This window comes from Balaenoptera acutorostrata, chromosome 13 (genome assembly GCF_949987535.1).
Source record: "Balaenoptera acutorostrata chromosome 13, mBalAcu1.1, whole genome shotgun sequence".
NCBI lineage: Eukaryota > Metazoa > Chordata > Mammalia > Artiodactyla > Balaenopteridae > Balaenoptera > Balaenoptera acutorostrata.
In genome coordinates this window covers 65,689,909-65,710,394 of record NC_080076.1, presented here as the reverse complement: position 1 = coordinate 65,710,394, position 20,486 = coordinate 65,689,909, and the positions used below count along the sequence as shown (strand labels likewise).

Below are 20,486 nucleotides of genomic sequence, written 5' to 3'. Positions count from 1 at the left end.
GCTTCAGTGTGGTCGTTGGGTGCAGTTGGGAAGCTGGCCTCCAGTCCTGAGCCAGGTCTCACGAGCTCCCTTTCCCCACGTTTGAGGCTCAAACATGACACAGGTAAATGGCAATGGCTTTTTGCTAAGACAAAGCCTGAAGAAGAGGAGATGGCTTCAGGGGCTGACTCCCCCGCCTTGTCTCGAGGCAGGCACTCTGGACCCCGTAAGAGCGGCCACCTGGGTGGGCTCTTTCAACTTGGGCAGGGCTCCTGTGGCCCAGGGATGGATGTGCCAGAGCCTTCATCCTTCCCTGGAGGCTGGAGATGCTGAGGAGCCTGGGACCGTTTCAGCTCCTGGTTTTTCCGAGGCCATGGTGCTCCAGCCATTCTTTAAAACAAGAGGAAGCTACACGGAAGCTGAGGGTTCCTGCTCGGAGGTGTCCACTCAGGGCCAGCCAGTCCTGCTCCCGCCCCCGCTCCACAGCCAGGCTCCAGGCCACAAGTGGTTAACTGTGCGGGTGAACACGAGCCTGCGGCAGGCGGGCTGACTGTCTTCACTCAGCACCGTAATCGGCACATCTGCAGACAGGAAATCCTCCTCCTGCGAGTTCCCAGCCTGTTATCTAAGACACCTGGTGTGGGTGGGTGATTCACAGACAAACAATGAGCCGGCCCCCTGCACAGCAATTAACTGCTTTAGCTGCTAATGTGTTTAATCCACCACGTGGAGATCAAGGCTGCACCGAGGAAGAGGCTGGCAGACTGCAGGGCCCACGTCCCATCCCCGCGTCTGTGAGCCTCGTCGGCTGTGGCCAAGGCCGTCCACGTGGACCGTCCACAGGGCACGAGGCGCATCTTTCCCTTTTCATTTTTAACACGTCAAGTCCAGCCGGTGTGGATGCAGCACTGGCGTCTGGGCAGACCTACGGTCTGCGAGCTCTTTGCCTCCTCAGCCATGCCGCCCAGGTGATTGTATTTTGACCTCCAGGATCACCCTTTGTTGCACGTAGAAATAACGCTTGGTTCAAGGCTTACCCGGTAAATGGGCAGAGAACATTCCCAGTTGTTAAACTGGGAAATGGTTCCTGAATGTTTACAAAACCCGGCGGGAGCAGTGGCCCCGCCAGCACTTGCCCGTGCAGACCCAGGAGGCGTGCCAGGAACCCGCCACCGCAGCGCCGCCTCGGAAAGCAAGGTCAGAGGCCAAGGACTGTGAAAAGCTTCCACCCCCAGCATCAATCACGCCCGGCAGACTGTCTGGGGGATGCTCTTTTTGAAAATACAGAAAACAAAACTCCCAGCTGGGGAGGGCTCCCGGGGCCTTGCCTGCCGCCCACCAGGGTCGTCTGGATGTTGGGAGGATCCTGAGGCTTTCCGAGGGCCCGGCTCCTCACCCTCTGGCTGCCGCCAGCAGCGTGGGCTCAGCTGATGGCATCTGGGTGCAAGCCCGCGCCTCAGTACAAAGGCACTGGGGACCAAGCGGGAGGATGGGGTGCAAGTGGGAGGGGGAACCAGCCACCTCGTCAGTTAGAACGGATTTTAAATTAATAACCATCAGTTTACATTTCTGGGTCTGAGTAGCGTTCATCAAAATAAACCTACATAAAATTTACTTTTACAATTTGGTCAAGAACATTTCCTCTGGTAATTTAGCGGATCTTGGTCAAGAGGTAGTAAGTTCACTCTGGGGCATTTCAGATCTTTGCTTTGTTCCTCAGAAGTGAATCGCTGACTCCTCCGGAGTTTATTTCATTTTCTGATTTCCCACTACTCTGAGTATCTCAGCTTCTCAGAAGTGCGCTGCTGCCCGGGCCCACCTCCGGGGACGCGGGGGCCTGGGCAGCTGGGGTGGACAAACGCTGGGGGACAGGCCCTCTGAGGGCTCGGCACACTCGCTGAGTGCTGTGGAGCCGGACAACAAGTCTGACGGCCACACGGACTCAGAGCCCAGGCCCAGATGGGGGACGAGTGACCGGGCTCAGCACGAAGAGACCCACGGGCTGGAAACACGGGAGAACGAAGACACTGACCGTCCCTACGTTTAAAATGCAAGCTGACAGATCAGGGAAAAGGGTCCCAAGCCCATGGGCCGCAGGCACCAAGGCAGGTGGGTGTCCCGGCAGGTGAGCCCACACGCCCTCGGAAGCAGGACCTGCAGCCCCTCTGTGGGGAGCCCCTCGCGGCGCCTGCACTCCCTGCTCCACCCTCAAAGCCCATTCCTCCCCAGGCTGACCGTCCCGGCCCTGGCAGGGGCCCCCCACATCCACTCTCCCCTTCTCCGTGGGGGCAGCCGGGTGCAGGGAGGGCCCAGCCTGGGAGGGAGTGTGCCCGACAAGGTCACCAACAAGCCATTTCTGCGTGGCCACGCTTGCTCGGCCTTCACCCCCCCAAACAGGTGGACCCATGCCTCTCGGGGAACAGGAGGCAGGGTGGCGGCCAGCCCACGCCTGCTGGGAAAGGCCCGGGGCCTCTGCCCTATCACTAGACGCTGCCTTTGCAAATCTGCAAAGTGTGACTTCTGGCAAGGCCAGGAGGACACCCACTGCCAACACAAGATGACCCACAGAGCTGAAGGCGGCCAAGGGGACGCGTCAGAAGCAACGAGAAGCTGGCTAGAAGCTACACGTCTCCATTACGTTCGCATCTCCATTACATTCACGTATTAACAGCAGCTGGCTTCTGCGTGCCACTGTCCACAGCAGCATTTTCCAAGACACCCAGAAGACAGAAGCAACCCAAGTGTCCACCGGCAAATGCCCGGATGAGCCTAGTGTGCCATATGCAGCACTGCCCACCTTCACAGGCTACGACACAGACGACCTCCAGGACACAATGCCAGGGAACTAAGTCAGACACAAAAAGGGAAACACTGTAGGGTCCCACTCACTTGAGGGACCTGGTCATCAGAGTCACAGAGACAGAAAGTAGGAGGGTGGGGGCCAGGGGCTGGGAGGGGGTGGGGGGTTATCTGATGGGGACAGAGTTTCCATTTGGGACGATGAAAAGTTCTTGAGATGGAGGGTGGTGTGTGAATGTACTTAATGTCACCGAACTGAGCACTTAAAAATGGTTAAGATAGTAAATTTTATGTTACTCACACGTTAAAACAGTTAAAAAAAGGTAAAAACTCTGTTATCGTTTGTATGTTATAAACAGCTATCTTGAGGCTACGGTGGAAAACGAATCTAATTTACTAAAAAAACACATCTACACCAAGGTTTAAAGTTAGTAGGAAATGTACGCGAGGCCTCGATAAACCGCCCGTAGGACTAACTAGTCTCCCCGACGAAAACCCAGCTGCCTGCGACCCACCATCCACAGCTCTTCCTTGGTTTTCATTTCCAGAACGAGGAGCGCTGGGGAAGAAAGACCAGGAGAGCACAGTGTGCTCGGTCGGAGGAGGAGCGAGGCTGCTCAGGGCAGCCCTATGGCCTTTATCCACCTCCCCACCCCAGAGCCAGCAGGGTGACGGGTGCCGGGAGTGGCAAGAAGGGGGCCAAGATGCCCAATGGAGGGGAAGGCGGCACGCCTTGTCCCCCGAGTGTGCGTAGGAGCACCTGGTCCCGCACCTGGTCCCTGAGTGCGCGCAGGAGCACGTGGTCCCACACCTTGTCCCCCGAGTGCACGCACAATCACATGGTCCCTCGCCTGGTCCCCCAAGTGCGCGCAGGAGCACGGGGTCCTGAGCATCCTTACCTACAGCCCACAGGACGGTGTCAAAGGTGCCTGTGTCCTTCTTGTCGGAGGCGAGGTCCACCCAGGTGACCTGGAGCCGCCTGTCTGAGAGCCTCTCCACCCTCAAGGGGGTGCAGCCCCTCAGGATTCGGGTGCCGTGAACCACCATGTGCTCTGTGACCAAGAAAGCCATTTGCTGCAAAGCACAAGAGGACACGCCTTGAGGACCGGGCAGCAGTGGGAGTGTCACTGCTGAGGCCTGTGGAGAGGACCTGGGCCTACAGCCTGAAAAGGCCCAGGGCCCCAGGGGAGCCTGTCCAAAGGAAGAGGTCAGGGCCCCACACCTTCTTCCAGGACGCCTCACACAGGCCGCCCCGCTCCGAGTGCCCTGCTTTCCACGGAGCTGAGGGCCAAGCCGGGAGAGCCTCTGGTGCCCCGACCCCCTCCAAATCTGAGGACCCAAGCCCCTCAGTTAGGGTGCATGTGACCTCTGGACTCTCTTTAGATGTTAGTTAACTGAGTCTTCACTGAAATGGCAGAGACGCACCCCTTCTCCCGGGCTCTGCCTGCCTGGACCCCTGGCTGGGGTCAGCAGCGGGGGAGCTAGGAGTGGAGGTGGGCACCTCCGCTTCTCACCAAGAACTGCTAGGGGAGGTGGCATGGCATAAGGAGGCGCTGCAGGGGGTTCCTCCCTCTCAGCCCAGGCAGCTGTGCCCCCAGGGCCACGGTGGGGGCTCGAACAAGCCATCAGGAGAAAATACAAGTCAGTGTTTAACTCCCCTGACTCAGGGGCCACCCCAGCATGAGGAGCCTTGTCTGTCCCCCAGAACAGGTGGGCAGGCCACAAGGCCTCACCTGGAGCCTGCTCTCCCCCCGCTCCCCCGACTCCAGCCTGGTGACCCCACTGTCTCCGCGTGCCAACCACATGCAGATTCTCCCTCTCCTGCTACCATGACCACCCGCCAACCCGGCTCTCCAGCTCAGCCTCATCGGCCCCCTTCTCCACGTCCCTGCGGGCCTCTGCCTCTCGGGCCCCATCTCCGCCTGTGTCCAGCATGAGGCTCGAGGCCTTCCCTGGACGTGTGTCCCCGTGGCAGGTGCTCGGGCGTGTGCACTGAGCAGGTGACAGGACCGAGGGGTGCATTGCCCCAGAGCTGTGCAATGGACAGTGCCAATCTCTGCAGGGCACCGGGAGCCTGGTGTCTTGACAATGACAACCCAGACCTGGATTTTAAAGTGACATCTCCTCGGAGGGTTTTTGGTTTAAAAAAAACTCCACGTGCTCATTATGTGGGCACGTCCGCCGTCAGGGAGAGAGTCTGTGCCCCAGGGCCGGTGCTGCCCTGCGTGGTGGACGGGGAGGTGGCGAGGCTGCAGTGGCCTGGCTCAGCATGACGTCTTTCCAGTCCATGGTGGCCGGGCCACCATCTCCCGTGATGGTCACCCAGGGCCTCGCCAGCTGCCGCCTGCTCCCTGTCCATGCTGCCCTTGGATAGCGGAGCTCCTCGGACCTCAGGTGGCTCTGCGAGGAAGCCAGGACAGCACTTCTGCCCACACACGCCGGCCGCTTACTATTGGGTGACCTGACCTCACAGCCCGTGAGCTGGCCAGCATGCCCACGGTGTCCCTCTGGTCCCTGCCACACTCCCCACGTGCTGACCCTTGCTGCAATACGCTGGCAGGTGTTTATTTTGCCAACAATCTCCTCATTCGACTCAAGGGCCAGTTTGTAAAGACTGAGACCTTGGGCTTCCCTGGTGGTGCAGTGGTTGAGAATCTGCCTGCCAATGCAGGGGACACGGGTTCGAGCCCTGGTCTGGGAAGATCCCACATGCCGCGGAGCAACTAGGCCCGTGAGCCACAATTACTGAGCCTGCCCATCTGGAGCCTGTGCCCCGCAACAAGAGAGGCCGCGATAATGAGAGGCCCGCACACCACGATGAAGAGGGGCACCCACTTGCCACAACTAGAGAAAGCCCTCGCACAGAAACGAAGACCCAACACAGCTATAAATAAATAAATAAATAAATAATTAAAAAAAAAAAAAAAAAAAAGACTGAGACCTCGCTCCCAGCCCACACCTGCACCTGCCCAGGTGGGCCACAGGTGGAGGGGACACCGGCCCGGCATTACCTGGTCGAAGGCCCGTAGAGGGACACTGCGTATCATGACAGTGGCATCCAGGCCGAGCCCAGTGAGGAAGCCAGCGCACTCCAGGGCCACGTCTGCCAGAGCAGGCTAAGGAACACTAACGGGAGCCAGGCAGCAAGACCCCTGGTGCCCCCGCCAGCAGCCCCCGTCTCCACCAGTCCCCAGCAGCCCAGAAGAGTCTCCAACACTGGCCGCAGAGACACCCTCCCCACCGCCCCCATCTCTCAAACGCACGTCCAGGGCAAGGTGGAGACTCCCTTCAGCACCCACAGGCCAGGCGGGTCCTGTCTCCACAGGGCCTCTGTCCAGACTCCCTGGAGGTTAACCAAGGGGCCTGTGTGGTGAAGGACAGGAGACGTGCCCAGACCTCAGTGCCTCCATCTCCCTGCAGACACGCCCTCCACCCTCCCTGGTGTTACTACTCCCTCTTAAGGAACCGGCCTGAGTGGGGCTGCTCTCCAGGGAGGACCGTCTGCTTCACAGCTGTGTCCAGCTGCCCAGCCAGCGAGTGGCTCAGGAAGAGCCTCCAGGAAGCCCCAGCCTCAAAGGTCAACCTCAAATTGTCCCTCGAGCACAGGTCATCCGCCCTGAGTGGGCCTGTAAGTGCCTATAAGTGCCTGGTTCCAGGTGGCAGAGGGCAAGCCCCATGGGAGAGAGTGCGGCAAGGGGGGGAGGCGGGCCTGGGGCCCAAGCTTCCACTCTCAGGATGGTGAACACAGCTGTCTGTCTGTCACCTGCACGCAGCAAAGGATACAGCTGGCCCCAACCACCAACCTGTAAGAGAGATGGACAGAGAGAGAGAAATTGAGTCTCACACGTGGCCGCCATGATGCACACAGCCGTCCCTGGTGGGGCTCTGAGGGGGACGGGGCCCTGCAGCCTTCATGCAGGGCGCCTGTCAGCTGACATGTCACTATTGTGGAGTCCCTGCGGCTAACTGTTCAAACAGGCAGTCCCAATGTACAAAACCCACTTCCCAGAGCTCCAGCTGTAGATGACAAACAGAGCTGCTGGTTTGGGAAATTGCCTGGTGGTGAAGGAATGAGTGGCCAGGGACAAAACAGCACGTCCCGGGGATGGGCCTGGAGGCGGGACAAACATGGACGAAGCCCAGTCAGAAGAAGCAGGAGGCTTTTCCTTCTCTCCTAAGGAAAGTTCTGCCTTGGGTTCCTCTGGACCTCCTGCAGCCAGGCTGGAAACAGACGGGGAGGCGCCAGACGTGGGGCAGCTCCTGGAAGCCCTGTCTGTGGGCAGAACACTCTGGGACCACGGGGCCCAGGCAGACGGCCCACCCCATGCCCACCCAGCCCTACTGCACACAGGCCTGTGGCTGGGAGAGTCAGCTCCCCAAGCAAGGGCAGTCTGGGAGCGGGACACAGGACGCTGGGAGCCAGCAGATCCTCTCCTGTTATTCAGCTGCACACACCCTGCATGCATACATGTGCACACACACACACACTTGCACACGTGTACACATGAACAGAACTGAACACAGAGTGGAGACTCTCAGCCCGGGCGGCCTGTGGGTGGGCTTGTCAGATCACCCCTCAGCCTTTGAACAAGAGGAGGTGATGCAAGGATGGATAAGCAAATGTCAGCTCTGATCCCAGCAGGTACTAATGATATAATTCCATTTCAAACAGCAGCACATCTCTGGGAATACTGCTGCCGGTGCTCTGCGGGAAGCAACTGGCACACGGCTTCCTCTCAGGAGCTGGGACAGGACCGTGCTGGCATCCTGTGCAGGGTAAGTGGGGAGAGCTCGGCGTGTGAGGCACACACACACATAGGCACAATGCACATGTCTGTGCATAGGTACACTCAACGTTACACAACCTGCCCTCCCTGAGTCTTGACGTGTATGGGGAAGGGGACAAGCCTTTCTTTAAAACATGAAACTACGAGTTACTTAAAACGCAAACAGGCTTTAGCTGCTTTGAACATCCTGCCCCAACGCAAGGACCAATGAAGAACATCCGTGTGGACCTCATGGTGCCCTGTGCTCCCATTCAGGGTGGCCATGGCCTGGGCAACCGTGCCATGCAGGTGCCGGGGAGCCCACTGCCCGCCTGCTGGGCTGTCCTGCTCGTCCGAGCCTTCCTGTCTCCATAGAGCAGACCCTCTTGGTGGGGGGTGGCTGCAGTCTGAAGCCCGCAGCCCAGCTCCAGGCAATGCAGCAACATGGTCTCCTGATTTTGGCAAAAGCGTTTTGTTCCTGCAGCCCCGGGCACCTCCCCAAACCCTGCAGGGAGCAGGGTAGGGAGGCGGGGTGGGCCCCCCACTCCCACCTCAAGGTCATGGTACCCCCAGCCCCAGGCTACTGGCTCCGAGCCGCCAACAGAGAGCACATCTGGGGTACAGGCGCCAGCCAGGCCGGGCCTCAGTGGGCGTCCTTGACCAAGCATGGGCGGCTGAAACCTCACAGCGGGCAGGCGTCCACTGGCCCTGATGGTCACCTTGGGCCTCATCTTGTCTCCAAGAGGAAAGACGGTCAACAGTGTTGGTTTCCACTCCACCCTGCCCCACCTAGGAGACCCCAGCCTGGGTGGGGCTGAAGCTGGTGCCAAGGCAAAGTGCCCAGGGCAGGCCCTGCTGGCAAAGGGAGGACCTGGGGAGGCGGGGCCTCTGAGGACTGGACACATGGCCTCACACTGCAGCAGGACACCCCACGGGGGCTCCACCTGCACCCAGAGCCCCGCTCAGCTGTGTGTGTGTTCGGGGAGCCCCCCTGTGTGCCCTTCGGTGCTGCAAACACTGTACTCCAAGGTGTAACTGCAGCGGGATTAGCCTGATCACAGGGCTGGCTCTCTCCTTAAAGTCTGAAGGGGGAGGAAGCAGAAACAAAGCCTTCCTTCAGGGCTTGGAGCCCCAGCTTAAAGAGCTCTCCACCTGCCTCTTGAGTCTGAAGGCCCCAATCTGCTCCCCGGGGGTGCACCCACACAGCGTGGGGGCCCTGCAGCTGTCCTGCCAGCACAGGAAATGCTGGGGCCACGGAGCTCGGGGCCCCCAGGAGCAGCTGGACACAGGATATCCAGAGAGCACCAAGACTCTCAGGGGCAAAGGCGGGTGGGGCAACCGTGGAGGCTGAGGGCCGGATCTCCAGGCCTGAGCTGCTGGCCACCGAGCCTCATGCAGACGCCCCTGAAGGACGGTCCAGCCACGGCGCCCACGGGCCCTTGGGAGCCGGCCAGTGGAGGATCCACCGCTGCAGGCCGAGGCCAGGCACGCTGGGCACCCTCGGCCGCCGGCTGGCCTCCTGGCCGGGGCCAAGTGGGAAGGTCCCGCCCGGCTTCAGGAGGCCTCCAGGGCCGGGGGCAGCCCTCGGGTCCATATTCATTTCAGCTCCATTTTAAAGGCGAGTTAAAATAAACACGGGGAATATTTATAAGGCAAATAAATCTGGCAGAAACAGCCCCTCGGAGTGTGAGCAGAGGCCCCCCCAGCCCAGCCCAAGCTGATAAAATACAGAAATGCTACTGTAGACCCTCGGGCTTATTTTGACTGCGGGCAGGAATGTAAGGAGTAAACACTGACTCCCGTATCACACTGTTACAACTTGCATCCACAGCTCCGCACAAAAGCTGCGTTTCACAGAAGCATCGTACAGGGATATATCTCCAGCTTAATTTTTAAAAAAACCATTTCCTCACATAAATCATGCTCAGAACGGAACGGGTGACTGATACATTGCAAACACTTTTTTCCTTAAACAATAACATACCTAGATTCCTTCTAAACGAAAGAGCTTTTTTAAAAAAGTCTTCTAAACGTTTTTTTTTCTGAAGAAAATAAACACTTTCCTGACCCCAATATCTGGGGCTGTCTTCCCGGCCGCGCAGGCCGCTGCCCCAGCACGTGGTCACTGGGGGCAGCTGCGCGGGGCCCTTGCGCCCGGGCCTCCTTCCGGCCTGTGCGGCCTCTCCGCGCACCAGCCTCCGGTGAGCAGCGGGCAGTGAGAGCCACCAGACACCAGCCCCTCCTGGAGGTGGACTTAGCTCTCAAAATGTAACGGGGAAATAGCAAACGAGAGAAAATAAAACACACAGGAACTAATTTAACAAAAGACCAGGATTCAGAAACTGCTGGCCTTCGGTGATGGGCGGAGATTACCAGGCCACACGGGCGGCCTCAGCCAGGCCAGAAGCACCAAGCGGGGAGCCAGTGTCCAGGCGGCTGCAGGTTGAAGGCCATCGGCACCACAGTCTCCACAGTCCACCTCGGAGAGGCTGGCAAAGTGCCTCAGTGACCCAGAGAAATCAATGCGCAAGAAAACAACACAGGTCTGAAGACCACGCTGGGCACTTGCGCAGCGGTAGGGACCCCGAATCAGGGCCAGAGCAGGACTGGGCTCCGCTTGGAGGAGCTTCCAGGCTTGTGGGAGGGGCTGGTGGTGGACGCATGGGACCCTGTCTCTGCCGCAGATGTGCTGCAGACGCCCCAAGGCCCTGGGACCCACAGGAAATCCAGGGCTTTTGTCAAAAACGATCTTGGGGGGGAAAGGCACTCCTGAACATGCAATAAATCTAACAGCCATTAAGTGTAAAAGAGCCTAAGCTACACTTAAAAAAAAAAAGACCAAAACATTTGTATGTTACATGAGTTAAAAGGACAAGCTGAGAAAATCTGCAATTGTAAACAACACGGGATCTCAGCCCTGACAGCAAACCTTCGGGAAGATAAGAAAGAGAAAAGCCAGAGAGCAGGCCCAGGAGCGAGCAACCCCCATTCACAGCCACACACACTCACACTCACACTCACAGACACAGACACACGCTCACTCACAGACACACACTCACGACTCACACACTCAATTTTAAACGGCCAGTAATTGCACAAAAGACCACATAATAGCAAACGCAAATGAAACCAGGCCACATTTAACCTACTAGTCAGAGACAAAACAACAAATAACCCAGATACTATGGTGTAAAGAGAAAACGTGATAAATGTGACATCAGAAAAATTAACAACTATTGCCAAGTCGAAGCACCAACCACAGCCTGGGGGCCCTGTGGGAGGCGAGGCGGTGGCCAGGGCCAGGAGCCTGACCGCAGATGGAAGTGGCTGCGCTCCCTCCACACCCCCGCAGGGAGCAGGAGAGGCTCCCTTCCCTTCAGGCCCCATGGAAATGCCCAGCCGGGACCGCAGTTCTCTACTGTGGACACAGCCCTGACCGCGCACACGACACATAAGAAACACTGAGACAACAAGAAGACGCACGTTGGGGTTTTCACTGCAGCCTTCCACAACGAGGTGGCCGCGAGTGGTGGGAGGTCACACCAAGCCACCCCCATGCCAGGGGCCGTGCCCAGCCCTGAACAAGGACATCTTGTGAGGCTGGGATAGCAAGGACAAGCAGAGCGCAGCACGAGCACACGCGCAAGCTCTCACACACGTGCTCACGTGTTCACACACGTGCTCACGTGTACACATACATGCCCTCACCCATGCTGACACATGCACACTTGCACACACCTGCCCACCCCGGGCATGCCCTCGGGCCATCAGCAGCCGGTCCCCCACAGCCCAGCACTATGACAGCCGAGCCTCTGTCGCCCTCTGGTGGCCTCTATGGTCCCTGCGAGCATGAGGTCCCCTCGGTGTCCAGGAAGCAGCATCCAGACCTGGACCCCATGCCAGGAGTGAACCCGGCCCTTGGCCACGGGGGGGGCCAGTCACGCTGCAGGTCTGGCTTCACAGCTGGGCTCTGGTTTCTGGCAGCCCAAGCCTTTGCTGATTTCAGGGAAGCCCAGGTGACAAACAGATGAAAACGGGGACGTTCGATCGGAGCCGGAGGGGGACCAGGGCTTTTCCCCAGGGCCCACCCACCTACCCACCCACCCAGATGGCCCTGAGGACCCGCTGGGACCTGCAGCTCCTGGGAACCCTGGTGAAAACCTGCGCCCCAGACAATAAGGGCCACGCACTGTGACTCAGTCCTGGGAGAGTGTCAGCCCAAAATGGGCACAGGGCCAGGCTTTTTGCCCTTTCCTCAGGTAGGTGGGAAAGAATGCGCTACAGAGGGGCAGCGGCGTGTGCTCCCCGCCTGGCCGTGTGCACAGGGGAGTGGGGCCCCTTGGGCACCCCCAGGCCTTACGTTTTTCCAGGGGACTCCTTCAGCCAGAAGAGGTCATCACTCGTAATCCCGTATTCCAAGGCACCTTCGATCTATCCGGGAAAAGGGTCAATGTGAGGTCCGCGTCCCCGGCTGCCCTGGGGCTCCCTCCGAGGACGCCCAGTTTGCAGACACAACTGGGCCAGAACCACCTGCCCACATGTGGCTGCACCTCCTCGGGTGCGGCCTCTTGGACAGGGGACACGGCCGCTCCTGGGGGGCCCGGGGCAGCGGCTCCTTCCTCTCGATCTCCAGGACTCCCCCCAGATCCAGACCCAGGGCTGTGGGGAGCGAGGGGTGAAGTGGCGCGGGCCAGCTCCCAGGGCGCCAGGCTGAAGGCTGGAGGCTGGATGCAACCGACCGGGGGCCCTTGAGGGACAGCACGGTGGGCCCTGTGCCCGGGAGTTGTCCAGGTCACCCCATACCCCAGCAGGTGGGGGACACAGGACACGTCCTCTCTATGGCCCCTGAGAGTCAGATGTGCTGGGAGAGAGGAAACGGATTTCAAACAGTTTATGGTTCCAATTGGCAAAAAAAATAAAGTCAGGAATTTCTTAAGTTTGCTCAAGAAGATCGAAAGGTCTGGATATCAAAGGGACTAAAACACAACAAGTGTTGGCAGGCACCGGGGCGGGCAGCCAAGAGCAGAGTGGCCGCTGAGCGGCTTCCCCAGGACCCGAGGCTCCTGCTTCACCCCCACCCCCACCCCCCCGCCCCTCAGGCAAGCGGACAGCAGGGAGAGGCCGGGCCAGTCCCCTCGCAGGCGCTCTGGCAGCCACGTGCAGGGTGGAGCTGAGCTGATCCCTTGGTCCCAGGAACTGACCACGGCCATCAGGGGCTTTGAGTGGAGCCAACGTGGGCCCAGCTGTGGGTGAGGGATCACTAATGGTCACCACTTGGCCCCTGCCTACGTGGCTACTGGAACAAGCGCCCTCCCCTCCTACGGAGCCACACATCCTGCCCAGGGCCACCTGGCACAGCTGTCTGGTCCCCTCTGGAGGCTGCTTTTGCTGGGCTGACAGCGGCAGGGGCCGCGTCGCGGTCCTGAGGACTGGAGTGTGTACTTGCCTTGGCGCCCTCCCAGCTCCTGTTTCCAGTGGAAGCACAGAACTGGACGGAGGTTCAGATTTAAGAGTCTGCGAGGACGCAGAACCACGCCCTTGGTCCTCCCCATCCACCTGTCTGGGCCTATGTCTGGGTCTGGGGCGGCCTTGAGCACTGGCCTCCAGGTCCCGCAGAAGCAGGAGGTGGGGGCGAAGGCAGAGCGTCCCCCACCAGGCTGAGCGCTGAGGGTGGGGCACCTCGCAAAGACGGGGGTACTTCCTGGGTCTGGTGTTTAAGCACATCTCTGCCCAATCACTAGCTGGCCACTGAGCAGAGACCTCAGTAGCCTCACAGGACACAGAATAAAGAGTTTACAAAATCGGTCCAGAAAAATCACCCAACAGCCAAGCAGCAATAAACGAAATCCCAAAGTGGAGGGAGATCCTAGCTTCCAGAGTGAACATGTCATTTTATTTGAAATGATCACTTTTCAGCAAAACATCACAAGACATGAGAAGAAACCAAAAAGGATGAACCCCACGCACTGCAGGTGGGGATGTAAACGGTGAGGCTGCCCCCCGCCCCCAGGGCCTGGGACCTCCACCCCCAGGTGTCTGCCCAGGAGAAGGGACAACCCGCATCCACATGGGCTCCCAGCAGCGTCACTCATAACAAAATGGAAACAACCCAGAGGTCCACCACGCAAGCGGACAACAGAATGTCACACCCGCCGCGGAACATCACTCAGCCATAAGCTGGTCAAAGAGGCCATGCATCTCAACCCACTGATGTGAAACGTCCAGAACAGGCAAATCCACAGAGACAGAGAGCAGGCTGCTGGGGCCGGGGGAGGGGGGCGGGAGCGACGGCTGATGGGGCTAGGGTTTCGTTCTGGGCGGATGAAACGTTCTGAGATTCAGTAGTGGGACCGACGGGTGAACGACTCTGAGTAAACTGGAACTCAGTGGGCTGTACCCTTTGAAAGGGTGCATTTTATGGTATGTGAGTTTCATGTCAACTAAAGAACAAGATTTGGGTTTGGGGGAGGAGGAACAAGGTTTAAGTCCCAAACGTTCCAACATTCTGAGGCTAAAAAGGAGGAATCAACACGGGAGATAGAGAAGAAGTGACGTGGGGACAGGAAGAGGGCAGGCGGGGGCCGGCCCAGCAGCCGAGGAACGCGAGAGCCGGTCCTGGGACTCAGCCAAGTGGGGATGTGGGAACCTGGCTCAGCAGAGGGCACTCAAGAGCACGGGCAGTGGAAAGTGACAGCCGTGAGCACAGGGCCACTTGGAGGAAAGGGGGGAGTGGGAGGTGCACGTCACCAGACCATGAACGGGGTGGGGGGGGTGGGGGCTCCTGAGGACACTCACGTGCGTGGGGTACCTCGGCCGCCCTCCGGTGGCGATGACAATGTGGTCGGCCGAAAGCAGAGTCTGAGAAGAAACCGAGAAAGCCACAGTCACCCGGGTCACCTGTGGTCCCCACTCGAGGGCTCCACCAGCTTCCCCATCACAGCCTCTGCCCTGAAGTGTGGACCCTGTGGCAGCAGCCCCAGGGACTGGCAGGAGAGCCTCTAAGTCCAAGCACTTCACAGTTTACACAGCATCACACGGGGGGTAAGGTCTCCTGGAATCCCCGCAAACCCCTGCAGGGCTGCAGCCGCCTGAGCAGCGGGCAGCCTGGCGTGGTCACTTCCTCCTTCACAAAGAATTAGACTGGCCTCGGCCCCAGAGGAACATCGTATCAATCCCAGCAGCGCTGATCTCCAAGGACAGCGCTGAGGCCGAGCAGAGCTGAGGTCCACCCGCCTGGGCCACAGACTGACCCACGGACTGGCCTGTGCTGCCCCAGGGGCCACGGGAGGTGGGCGCTCACCTCTTCCCCACCTTTTGAGACACCACAAATCATGTGTGGGTTGACAAAGCTGGCCTTGAAGTTAAAGTACTTCACTTTTCTGCAAAATAAAAATAGGATGTTCAAACATTTCCTCTGCAAATGAGGCATCACCTCAGGATTAAATAGGGAGCACTAGGCAGATGGCTACAATGTGAGCTTGGGCCACCCATGGCTCACGGGGGGCAAAAGGAGTGTGTGGACCCGCACCGGGAAGCATGGGGCGTGGCTGCTGTCTCCCCAGGGTTCCCTGGGACGTGGTGACCACAGCCGCCATGCAGGGGTGTCTTAAGGGCCCAAGCTCAGCCCCGGTGTGTGAGGACAGAGGTGGCTGGGCCTCCCCCGAGGTCAGTCATGTCACCTGGACACCCTCCACCAGGAAGGGGAGGCCCCCACATGCACCCAGTTACCCTCCCCCCAAAACACCCACGGACCTCCTGCTGGTGAAGAGGGTGCCCAGCAGGGAGGGGACGGTGAGGCGGGGAGAGCAGGCACCACGAGGGGCGAGGGTGGCTGGGCTTTCTAACCCAGGTCTCACGCCTGCTCCTCCTGGGGAGTCCTCACGTGCCCCAGGATCCGCCCAGAGCCTAGCGCGGCGTTAGTACCTGTCCTGCAGCTGGACCCGGTGCCCCCAGTTCAGGGACTTCACGTGGTTCTGAATGGCTTCTGCCATTTTCCCCCTGTTGACACAAAGCACAATGCTTAAAGCCACCACACAAGTGTCAGCTGTGGTCCCGCCACAGATTATTAGAGGCAAACAGCCCTTAACAGAAATGCCCAGAAGCAGAGGGGTTTCTCAAGGTGGTAAAGGTGACGTCTGTCCCCACGGCTGCCGCCCCAGGGCCAGGTTTGGGGCTTCAGACCGAGGGGCTCCGAGCGGACCACGTGCCACCCGCCAGGCCTGAAGCACTGCAGCCTTTGGGCCGAGCGTCCTTCCAGGGGTGTCCTGGGCGCCGTGGGGCAAGTGGCAGCATCCCAGGCTCCACCCAGGGGATGTGCAGCCCCCACTGTGGAGATCACCAAAAACGTCTCCAGACTTTGCCCACTGCTGGGGGCCCAGAGGTGCTCCCGGGTGAGAATCGCGCCCGCAGCTCCTGTGACGCTGATGGGATCGGCCGTCCCCCACACGCCCTCACCAGTCGTGCAGGGGCTGGGCCACCTTCCAGCCGTAGTGGGGGGCGTCATGGATCATGCCCCCTAGCAGCGCCGCCTGGTGCATCAGCTTCTTGGGGATGCAGCCGACGTTCACGCAGGTGCCACCAAGGCCCCACCGGGTACCTGGGGAGGTGGGAAGAGCACACAGACCGGGTTCAGGTGAGCCAGGCCAGCCCTGCTCTACAGCTGTTTCCAATTCCTTTTAGTTGCTTTAACTCCAACGCGGCCCAGGTGAACCTGCCGTGTGGACGCGTCGGCTGCAGTTGCATTCAGACTTGGTTTAAATGAGGAGGATGAGGAACCTACAGTGATGGCAGCTTCCCCGAGAAGCAGGACGCCGTCCGGAGACTGGGCAGCAGTCCAGGGCTCAGCCACCCTCTGTATGTGACCCCCCCACACCTTCCCCAGGACACACGGCTCCCGGCGGGGGCTGCCTACCTCGGGGGGAAGGCTCCACGTAGTCCACCACGGCCACCTTCTTCCCCAGCTGAGCGGCTGGAAGGACCAGAGAAGCAGGCAGGTGAGTACAACCAGGGACTGATTCAGGGTCGGGGACCCCAGAAGCCCACAAGGCCCAGAGGAGGTTGGGGAAGGACCGGGCCAGCAGCCGCCCACGAGCTATGCAGCCGGGTCTCCCACTGCCTCTGCCCCCAGCTATGCTGCCCCTAGATGGGCACCCCGACCTTTTCCTGACCACAGGCTCTGCACCACCCACCAGAGCAGTGCTGGGACGCACCACCCCCAACCTGGTTGCAGGTCCAGCACAGGCCCAGGGCCCACCCCAAGCACACTCCCTGGAGGCATCACAGGGAGGCCCCACGGCTCGCTCCCCAGGCCCTCCCTCACTCCTCTCTTCCCCAGACACCATGTGGGATGGCCCTCGGTCTACCCTGGTCAGAGCCCCCAGGTGGACGTTTGCTGCCTCCTCTCAGGGTGAGGAAATGGAAGCTCGGAGGTCAAATGGCAGGTCCAGGTCGGCCAGGCCCCAAGACCAGGGCTCCAAACTGCACCCCTGCCTGGAGCCCCCTCCCTGGCCTCCCTCAACTGCACCCCTGCCTAGAGCCCCCAGCTGTCAGCAGGCTCCCCCAGCCACAAGCCCCAGGTTCTGAGGCCAGGACTAATCACGGGCTTCCCACTGGCTCGCCTGTGACACTGCATCAGCCAGCCCTGGTCCCTGGCTGTGACGGCCCCGAGGGCACACCCCACTTGTATGTCACAAGCCCACGAGTGTTTGAAACACTACAGAACATGCTTGATTCATGGCTACCAGCTACCAAGATTAGAACCAAATTTTAGAAGCCTTCATTAACAAAGCCATTTCATTCAACTGAATTAAGATGGGATCCCAGTGCTTGATTTAAAGTCTCCGGCCAAGGGGACACCTCAGACATACCAATGCCTGGCTCCCAGGTCTGATCAGGATGGAGCAACAGGGACCAGAGTTAGCCTCCTGCTCAAAATAACCAAAAATCCTGACAAAATACACGAAATAATGGTTTCAAGAAACTGAATAAACGAAAACAAAGGCCAGCGATCTCTGAGAGACAGGAAAGGGACGAGGTGAGCCCCGCGACCAGAGAGTCTGCAGGACACAGCACAGAGGGGGCCCAGGAAGGTCCAGCAGGCTCCCGGCCTGAGAGTTCCTAGGACAGAGGACAGAGAGGAGAGGGGAAAGTACCTAAGGCCGGGACAGTGCTGCTCCCAGAAGCCAGCCTGGAGAAACGTTAACTCCTGGAGCACTGGGTGAGCATTAGGAAGGTCATGCCTCAGCAGTTGAGAATAATTAGCCCTAGACTGGGCACAGTGCCAGAGCGCCTAACAAATCTTAAGCAGAAGACTCAAAAAGATCAAACTGTCTGTAGCTACATCCCAGAACATGCTCAGAAATATTTCTAGGAATATAAAAATATCCAGAAACCAGCAAGGTAAAGTCCAAAGTGTCTGGCACTCAAACAAAAATTACCAGGCACGCAAAGAAGCAGGAAAATACAGCCCTTAAAGGGAAAAATAGTCAATGGAAACTGACCAAGAACTGACACCAACGTCAGAATTAGTGGAAAAAAAAGTAAAACAGGTGTTTTAACTGTATTCCACATGTTCAAAAAGTCAAGAAGTAACATGGAAGATAGAAAAAAGGACCCAAGTTTAACTGTAGAGATGAATACTGCACCGAGTGGGGTTCATGGTCAAGTAGACATCGCACACTCTTTTATTAGTGAATTTGAAAACAGGAGTAGAAACTATCCACAATGGAAAGAGCTCTCATGAGCTCTGGGACAACCCGGAGCAGCCAGATGCTCAAGTCCCTTATAGAAAACGGTGCAGCATCTGCAGTAACCTTTACCTTAAATCATCTCTAGATTATAACACCTAACACAATGTTAACACTACGTAAGTAGTTGTAAATACAGTGTAAATGATAAATAGTTGCCAGTATGTGGCAAGTTCAAGTTTTGCTTTTTGGAATTTTCTGGAATTTTTTTTAAAACATTTTTTTGATCTGTGGTTGGTTGAATCTGTGAATGTGGAGCCTGTGGATACAGAGGGCCGGCTGTACTGTCCCCTTGAATTCTATACGCAGAGAAAATATCTTGTTAAAATGAAGGCAGAGTAAAGATGTCTTCAGACTCACAAAAGCTGAAAGAATTTATAATCCCTAGAGCCACACGACAAGAAGTATTCACGGACATCCTTCCAGTAGGAGGAAAATGATGCTGGGTGGAAATTCAGATCCACAGAAAGGAAGGGAAGCCCCAGAAATGACGACCACATGGGCAGATGTGTTAGCTTTTTCCTTATCGCTGAAATCTCTTCCGAATGTCACTATTTAGGGACTTCCTTGGTGGCGCGGTGGTTAAGACTCTGCGCTCCCAATGCAGGGGGGCCCGGGTTCGTTCCCTGGTCGGGGAACTAGATCCCACGTGCATGCTGCAACTAAGAGTTTGCATGCCACAACTAGGGAGCCAGCGAGCCACAACTAAGGAGCCCTCCTGCCACAACTAAGACCCAGTGCAACCAAATAAATAAATATATAAAAAATAAAAACAAACAAAAAAAATCAGTATAAAAAAAAGGTCACTGTTTAAACAAAAATTGTACAATGTGCTGTGGAGTTTGTAACATGTAGAAGTGGAATGTGACTGGTGGGAGAGTGTCACCTGAAGGGGGACCGTGACACGGAAAGGTGCATGTCTCAAACCCGGAGGCAACAACCTCACCATGTCTGCACGTTAATCCACAATGCACCAAAGGCCTAAATGTAAGAACTGAAGCTGTGAGGCTCTCAGAAGAAAACAGGCCTAAGTCTTTGTGACCTTGGATCATGATGCTGTTTCTTGGATGTGACACCAAAAGCACAAGAAACAACAGATCAACTGACTTCATCAAAATTAAACACTTTTGTGCTGAAAAGGACACCATCAAGAAAGTGACAAGATAACCCCCAGGATGGGAGAAAGTAATTGAGAATTATGCATCTGATACGGATCTAACATCCAGAATATACGTGTGTGTGTATGTGTGTGTGTGTTCTCATAACTCAATAATGAAAAGACAACCCAACTTAAAAATGGGCAAAGGTTCTAAATAGACATTTCTCCATAAATATAGAAATGGCCAATAAACACATGAAAAGATGCTCCATTAACCATGAGGGAAATGCAAGTCAACCACAATGAGATACCACCTACTTCCCACCTACTTAGGATGGGCTACGATAGAAAAGACAGTAACAGGTGTTGGTGAGGATGTGGAGAAATTTGAACCCCACACTTCCTAGTGGGAATATAAAATGGTGCAGACACTTTGGAAAATAGTCTGGCAGCTCCTCAAAAGGTTAAACCTTGAGCTACCCTATCACCCAGCAATTCCACTCCTGGGAATCTGCCCAAGGGAAATAAAAGCACACGTCCATACAAAACCTGCAGGAATGTTCAGAGCAGCATTACTCATAACTGCCCCAAGCAGAAATAACCCAAACATCCACCAGCGGACAAGTGGATAAACAAAATGTGGTTCATCCACACTATTCAGCCCTAAAAAAGGAACGAAGTACTAACACACACTGTATCACAGATGAACACTAAAAACATCATGCTGAGTGAGAGCAAAACCACACGTTTCTGTGAAACATCCAGAACACAGGCCAGTCCATAGAGGCGGAAAGGAAACTAGTGGTAGCCTGGTGCTGAGGAGGGGAGGGGGACAGGTGACTACCAGTGGGTACAGAGTACCTGGGGGTGATGAGATGTTCTGAAATTGGTGGTGGTGATGGTTGCACAATTCTGTGAATATAAAATCCACTGAAATAGGCAGTTTAAATGAGTGATCTGTATGGTGTGTGACTTGTACCTCAGTAAAGCTGTTTTAAAAATATGAAACACTAGGGATAAATCTGACATAAGATGTGAAAGACCTGTATATTGAAATGACAAAATATTGCTGAAAGAAATGAAAAAATACCTAAATGA

The 20,486-nt window shown here is 57.1% G+C and overlaps 1 protein-coding gene across 5 annotated transcripts in view; it reads right to left on the bottom strand.

Moving 5' to 3' along the window:
• TXNRD2 (thioredoxin reductase 2) overlaps positions 1–20,486 on the bottom strand; it is a 40,514-nt gene that overhangs the window by 16,540 nt on the left and 3,488 nt on the right. For 4 of the 5 annotated variants that reach the window (XM_057527321.1, XM_057527317.1, XM_057527318.1 and 1 more), the window contains exons 3-11: positions 16,456–16,512; positions 15,999–16,140; positions 15,468–15,542; positions 14,845–14,923; positions 14,340–14,402; positions 11,905–11,975; positions 6,562–6,581; positions 5,790–5,881; positions 3,678–3,852 (exon numbers count right to left, since the gene is read on the bottom strand). In XM_057527321.1, coding sequence (XP_057383304.1) covers positions 3,678–3,852; positions 5,790–5,881; positions 6,562–6,581; positions 11,905–11,975; positions 14,340–14,402; positions 14,845–14,923; positions 15,468–15,542; positions 15,999–16,140; positions 16,456–16,512 — 774 coding nt within the window. Of the gene's footprint in view, positions 1–3,103; positions 3,338–3,677; positions 3,853–5,789; positions 5,882–6,561; positions 6,582–11,904; positions 11,976–14,339; positions 14,403–14,844; positions 14,924–15,467; positions 15,543–15,998; positions 16,141–16,455; positions 16,513–20,486 lie in introns of those variants that run through there. The other variant, XM_057527320.1, reaches the window with a different exon arrangement.